Raw genomic sequence first — 6406 nt, 5'->3', positions numbered from 1 at the left:
CAGGAAGGCAAGCGGGAGTGGGGAGGTCCAATACCAGGCTAGACTCTGGTGTTCTTATTCAGAAGGGAGTGTTGGGCCCTACAGAAGGTTTCCAAGGAGTGGAATGCTATTGTGGGGATGTTCAGGAAGATGGCTGGGCGGTGGGAGGCCACACTAGAGGGACAGTGGAGGTTCTTACAGCAGTCCTCGGGGAGGGGGCACAGCCAAGACCTGGACTTAGGGGCTGGAGGACCCAAAGGCAGAGGGGGTGAAGGGGGAGGGGGTGGAGACTGCTGTCCAGGGACTGAGATAGACAGAAGGGGAGGAATCCCATGTGAAGCCTAGGAGCCTGGGATGAGACCCTTTGAGGCTTGTTGATTTGGAGGGGCTGGTGGGATGTCCTTGGGGGTAAGTTTGAAAGGCAGGGCTGGAGAAGGTGGGATCTGGAAGGACACTGTAAGAAGGGTTATGCGAAGAGTCAGCATGCTGGAACACGGGGACAGAGATGTGAGACCCTGATCACTCCAGTGGCATCTCTCTGAGGCTCAGTTTGCTCATCTATAAAATGCGTTGCTGTGAGGGTTCCGGTGTTCCTGGAAGCGTCCCCCATCAAACACTTGGAAACACAATCGCTACAGTCTGTGGCGTCCGGTGGGACCCCCAGATAAGTGTGTCAGGGTTCAGCCGTTGAGGGGGGCTAAACTGGGCTGAGGGGACGCCACTGCCCCCTGTTGGCTGTCTGGGCCAGAGCGCCCCTGGCCCCCGACGGGCGGGGCGACCTGCGGGCTGCTAGCGGGCTGGCCGCCTCCAGACTGCCAGTCGGCCCGCTCTGGCGCCGCGTCCGTCAGTCGATCAGTGCGAGGACGCCCGGCCAGTGCTCGGCGCGTGGGCTCCCGGCCCCTGGGATCTCGCGGGGCGCAGGCGGCATGGTAGGTGCGCGGGATGTGGGCGCGGCGGGGAGGGCGCGCCCGCAGGGTCGCCCCAGAGCGGTAGGGATCGCAGGGCCAGTTGAGACGCGTTCCCCGCCACCCCGCTCTCCGGAGGACTCGCAGTCTCCTTGGGTATATCTGTCTTTTCGCCGGCCTTGCGCGCCGCGAGGCATGGGGGGCTCTGGTGCGGCGACCTTTCCCCGGGTTCGCAGGAGCCTCTCTCGAACCCGGGTCGGCGCCTGCGCGTTCTCAGCTCATCGCTGCGGTCCCGGCTTAGCTCTCGCAGCAACCCGGGTAGGGAGGCCGGGGGAGGCAGGGGCGGGAGGAACTTTTGAGGGGATAAAGATGCCCCTCCATCCCAAAATGCGGGGATTCGGTGTCAGAGAGGCAGGAAGGCTGGGGGAGGTTTCTGGGTGGAGACTTTGGTGAGAAGATACTCGGGGTGAAGAATACTTGGGATTTAGGGGAGAGAAGGACCTGAAAAAGAAAGTTGAACGGTGGGTACACAGGTACGTGGGCAAGGGAAGCCCCGAACCCGCATCTGAGGAGATGAAATGGAGCTGGAGCGAGGATCCAGGGAGAGGATCCAGAAACCAAGCCGGAAAATCGGCGGTTGCTCAGAAGGGAGGGGAGGTGGTGGTGGCCGGTTTGAGGAACAGGCTCAGGTGGGCAGCTCCCAGTCTTCGCAACAAGCCACAGGACCAGAGGAATCCCGTTCAGCCCCTGCCCCATGTCCCTTTGACTGTCCTTCATTTGCTGGGTGAGAAGTAAGGATCATGTCACTATGCATTGGAGTTGAGCACCTGAAATTTATCAGGCATGTTCCTGAGAACTTAATTCTCTCATTTACTCTTCCCAGAAACTAGCTAGGAGGTAGGCTGTATCTACTTACCCATTTTACAGATGAGGAGACTGAGGCACAGTGAGGGCCTGTCACAGAAGAGGATGGCGGACCTGGCACTTGATCCCCAGTCAGTCTGTTTAGCTTCATAGCCAGGGTCCTTAGCTACTCTATCTGCCTGCTATGTCACTTCAGTCGTGTCTGACTCTGTGAGACCATATGGATTGTAGCCTGCCAGGTTCCTCTGTCCAAGGGATTTCCCAGGCAAGAATACTGGACTGGGTTGACATTTTCTCCTCTAGGGGATCTTCCCAACCCAGGGATCGAACCTGAGTCTCTTATGTCTCCTGCAGTGGCAGGAGGGTTCTTTACCACTAGTGCCACGTGGGAAGCCCCACTCTCTCTGGTGGGCTGGCAAAGAGATGGGGGGCCAGAGGGAGGAGAGTGAACCTCAGAACTGGCAGCATCAAAGGTATCAAATACTTGGACTTCAAACGGTTAGGGAATAGAAAACAGAAGTAAGCACTAACTTTTGGATCAGCATTATAGTTTTGGGCCCTTTCACTCCCTTGCTTGATGCCCAGTGACCCAGTCCTCCCAGCAAGGTCATGTAATCAGGCCCTTTTGTGTGTCAGGCAGACAGTGTGCTAATACCTTTCATGGATTAAATTTCTGGATCCTTGTAATAAGGGAACAGCCACAGAGAGGTTACCATGCAAATAGTCCCACAGTTCGAAATTGGTGAGGCTAGATTTGAATCCAAGCAGGTGTTTCCAGAACCCTTCCTTGCTCATCAGGACCAACTGATACTGTGCACTGTGCCCATTTTACAGGTGCCCAAACTGAGTGTCTCTCCCAAAGTCCATGGCTTGGAAGAGTAGAGACTGAAAGGGACTGCCGATGGCATAGCACGTGCTTGAGAGTTTCCATCACTAACCAAAGGTTTCAGTAGCTTGTGAAATTAAAAATTGAAGTTCCGGGGCTTCCCTGGTCGTCTAGAGGTTAAGAATCCGCTTGCCAATGCAAGGGACCCAGGTTTGACCCCTGGGCTGGGAGGTTCCCACATGGTGCAGAGCAACTAAGCCCATGCACCACAACTACTGAGCCTACCAGACACAATTACTGAAGCCCACTCACGTAGAGCCTGTGCTCGGCAGCAAGAGAAGCCATTGCAATGAGAAGCCTGAGCCCCGCAACAAAGAGTGGCCCCCGCTTCCTGAAACTAAGAGAAAGCCCATTGCACAGCAGTGAAGACCCAGCATGGCCAAAAGAAAATAAATAAATAAATCTTTAACAAATTGAAGTCCCACTTTTTAAAAAATCATTTTTAAGATGTATATTTTGGGGAGAATTCTTTAAAATTTTTTATTTATTTGGCTGCATTGGGTCTTAGTTGCAGCACTCAGGATTTTTGTTGCTGCGTACAGAATCTAGTCCCCTGAGCAGGAATCGAACCTGGGCCCCCTGCATTGGGAGCACAGAGTGTCAGCCATTGGATCATCAGGGAAGTCCCTAAGATGTACATTTTTAAGATGAAATTGTGATGGGTCTTACAATGGATGGCAGAGTTTTCCTTTCTCAGTGGCACAAAAAATAATGGCCCTCTTTGTGTCAACGGCACCTTTAGCTGGTATTAGGATAGAGCCAGGTTCCCTGAGTGACTTTCTGGGTGTCTCTCTCTTCCGTTTCACAGGTTCCTCTCTGTTTCAACTGCTCCATCCTCCCTGGAGACAGGTCCCTGGGTGCAAGGAGCCCGTTGTCCTGCAATGGCAGCAGGGCTCTGGGGCCCTTTGACCCCCAGGACTTGAACCTGACCGATGAAGAGCTTAGGCTCAAGTACCTGGGGCCCCAGCAGACGGAGCTGTTCGTGCCCATCTGTGTCACCTACCTGCTGATCTTCGCGGTGGGCGCGGTGGGCAACGCGCTGACCTGCACGGTCATCCTGCGCCACAGGGCCATGCGCACACCCACCAACTACTACCTCTTCAGCCTGGCCGTGTCGGACCTACTGGTGCTGCTCGTGGGCCTGCCCTTGGAGCTCTACGAGATGCAGAATAACTACCCGTTCTTGCTGGGCGCCGGCGGCTGCTACTTCCGCACGCTGCTCTTTGAGACCGTCTGCCTGGCCTCGGTGCTCAACGTCACCGCCCTGAGCGTCGAGCGCTACGTGGCCGTGGTGCACCCGCTGCGGGCCAGGTCGGTGGTGACGCACGCCCACGTGCGCCGCGTACTCGCAGCCATCTGGGGCCTAGCTGTGCTCTGCTCTCTGCCCAACACCAGCCTGCACGGCATCCGGCAGCTAGATGTGCCCTGCCGGGGCCTGGTGCCCAGCTCCACTGTGTGCACCCTGGTGCGCCCGAAAGCCATCTACAACCTGGTGGTGCAGGCCACCGCGGTGCTCTTCTTCTGCCTGCCCATGGCCACCATCAGCGTGCTCTACCTGCTCATCGGCCTGCGACTGCGGCGTGAGAGACAGCTGATCCCCAGGCAGGAGGCCAAGGGCAGGGCCAGGACAAGCGACAGCCGCAGGCTGCGGGGGCTGCAGGATCGGGGTCGGACACAGGTGACCAAGATGCTGTGTAAGTGTTGCTGCTGGGAAGGGGGACTGAGCCAGGCGCTAGGCATGGAGCTGGGGGTTTCTGGGGCCTGGGGAAAGGGGTTGAATGTTTGGGTTTACGATGGGGGATTAGCGTGAGGGGGAGTAACCCCACCCCCATCCCCGTGTGTGCATGCTTATGTGTGCATACTCTTTTAGATTAACTTGTGAGAAATTGACACGAAGGATAAATGTGAATGGTTCATAGCAGGATCGGCTGCATAATCTGTGGAGCCCAATGCAAAATGAAAATTCAGGGTTCCCTGTTAAAAAAATGATTAAGAACCTTAAGACAGCAACAGTAGAGCTGCTGTCTTGACTGTTTTAAGGTCAGGGCTTGGTGCAAATGCACAGATATCACCATGAAGCTGGCTCATGGGACCAAAGGCAGACAGGGCAGAAGCTGGGCTCCAGGATGACGGAGCTGTTCATGGGCTCTGGACCCCCAGGTCTCTTATCTTTGCTCCCAAATATGTCTTGGTTCTGTCCTTCCCTGAGCAGCCTGGGGGCATGACCTCAGACACAGAGTTCTCCTTTCCTGCAGAACTAACTGTCCTCTTCCCTTAGTGGCAGTTGAAAATCCCAGGGAAGGATTCTCATTTGGTGGGCTTAGGTCATGGCTTGCCACAGGGCCAGAGTGGCAGGATGCTGAGGTGAGCAGCCCTCATAGATCCACATGGTGGGATCAGGGGGAGCAAAATTCCCAAAAGAAGGGGATGGGGGTGCTGGAAAGGCAAGGTGATGAATTTCCTGCATGCCATGTCTGTGGCTCATTGGGGACCACACAAGTGACCATGATCTAAAAGAGGTTGTGGGACTTCCCTGTGGTCCAGTGGCTAGGACTCTGCACTCCCAATGCTGGGAGCGCAAGTTTGACCCCTGGTCTGGGAACTAAGATCCTGCATGCCACACAGTACAGCCAAAAAAAAAAATAGTGAGAGAAAAAAGAGTTCATTAGAGGCATGTTTGTGAGGGTCTATGTGATCAGGACAGTGGGGGCTGGGGCTGGCTAGGGCACACTCAGCTGGCTTGAGACTCTGGATCTTACTGTGGTCCTATGCATGCTAAGTCGCTTCAGTCGTGTCCAACTCTGTGTGACCCTATGGACTGTCGCCTGTCAGGCTCCTCTGTTCATGGGATTCTCCAGGAAAGAGTACTGGAGTGGGTTGCCATGCCCTCTTCCAGGACCTGACAGCTTCTACACACTCCTATAACACAGGACTCCTAAACAAATAGTTAATACCATCCCCCTAAGTTGTGGGTGTCAATTGATCTAACAGTTGTGTAATAATCTGATGGCCCTAGGCCTAACACTTTCTCATATACAGTGGTCCTGGGGAAAACAGGCAAACTGATGCTAACCCAGTCGTTGATTCTCTCCCCACCCTGCCCTATTCCACAGGGTCTGAATCAGGTAGGTGGGGTGGGCCAGGACAGGATGGGGCTGGTGAGACTTTGGTCAAAGCGAAGGGATTTTATCCAGCGAACTGGGGACTGCCCTGCTTCCACAGAGGGACTCACTCCTCTCACCCCCAAGAACAATGTCCCAGATCCCACAGTCACTTGTGCCGCCTCCTAAGGTGGACCCGACCTGGAGCTGTGTGCTCACCCCTGCACTAGAGACCACCTGCCCCTGCTGCCTCCTACTTCCCTGCCCACTAGGGCCGAGTCTCTGCCTCTGGGGTGGCTCTTACCCTGGGAAAGTGGGGTGTTTCCTTAAGGCCACCTTGCTTGCTGGCCTGGGGCTCTGGTTTTCTTCTCTCTCCTGTCTTCACTTTCTGAGGACCAACTATGCACCAGGCCATGTGCTGGGGATGTTGTAAGCCATGTTCTGACTGAAATCCCAGATTATAAGGAAGGCCACAGAGGGCCGTAAGAGGGGGAGACACTGCGGGGGAAGGATCGTGAGCTGGAGAAGCAAACACGGGGAACAAGGGACAGAAATCAAGGCAGATCTGATGGCAGAGACCCAAGGAAGGGCAAGGTTAAGAGCAGGGCTGGAGGGACGCTCTGGAGAAAGAGTGAAGGCTTGGCTGCTTGTCCTGCCTTTTTTCTGGGGGT

At 55.4% G+C, this 6406-nt stretch overlaps 1 protein-coding gene across 2 annotated transcripts in view; it reads left to right on the top strand.

Moving 5' to 3' along the window:
* Nucleotides 1–812: 812 nt before the first annotated feature.
* NMUR1 (neuromedin U receptor 1) overlaps nucleotides 813–6406 on the top strand; it is a 28281-nt gene continuing 22687 nt past the window's right edge. For both annotated transcript variants that reach the window (XM_059879309.1, XM_059879307.1), the window contains exons 1-2: nucleotides 813–908; nucleotides 3443–4328. In XM_059879309.1, the coding sequence (XP_059735292.1) occupies nucleotides 906–908; nucleotides 3443–4328 (889 nt within the window). In that variant the 5' untranslated portion in view covers nucleotides 813–905. The remainder of the gene's footprint in view (nucleotides 909–3442; nucleotides 4329–6406) is intronic.

Source organism: Bos taurus, chromosome 2 (genome assembly GCF_002263795.3).
Source record: "Bos taurus isolate L1 Dominette 01449 registration number 42190680 breed Hereford chromosome 2, ARS-UCD2.0, whole genome shotgun sequence".
In the NCBI taxonomy this organism is placed as follows: domain Eukaryota; kingdom Metazoa; phylum Chordata; class Mammalia; order Artiodactyla; family Bovidae; genus Bos; species Bos taurus.
Note: the sequence above shows the minus strand (reverse complement) of the source record. Positions and strands in the feature narration are given on the sequence as shown.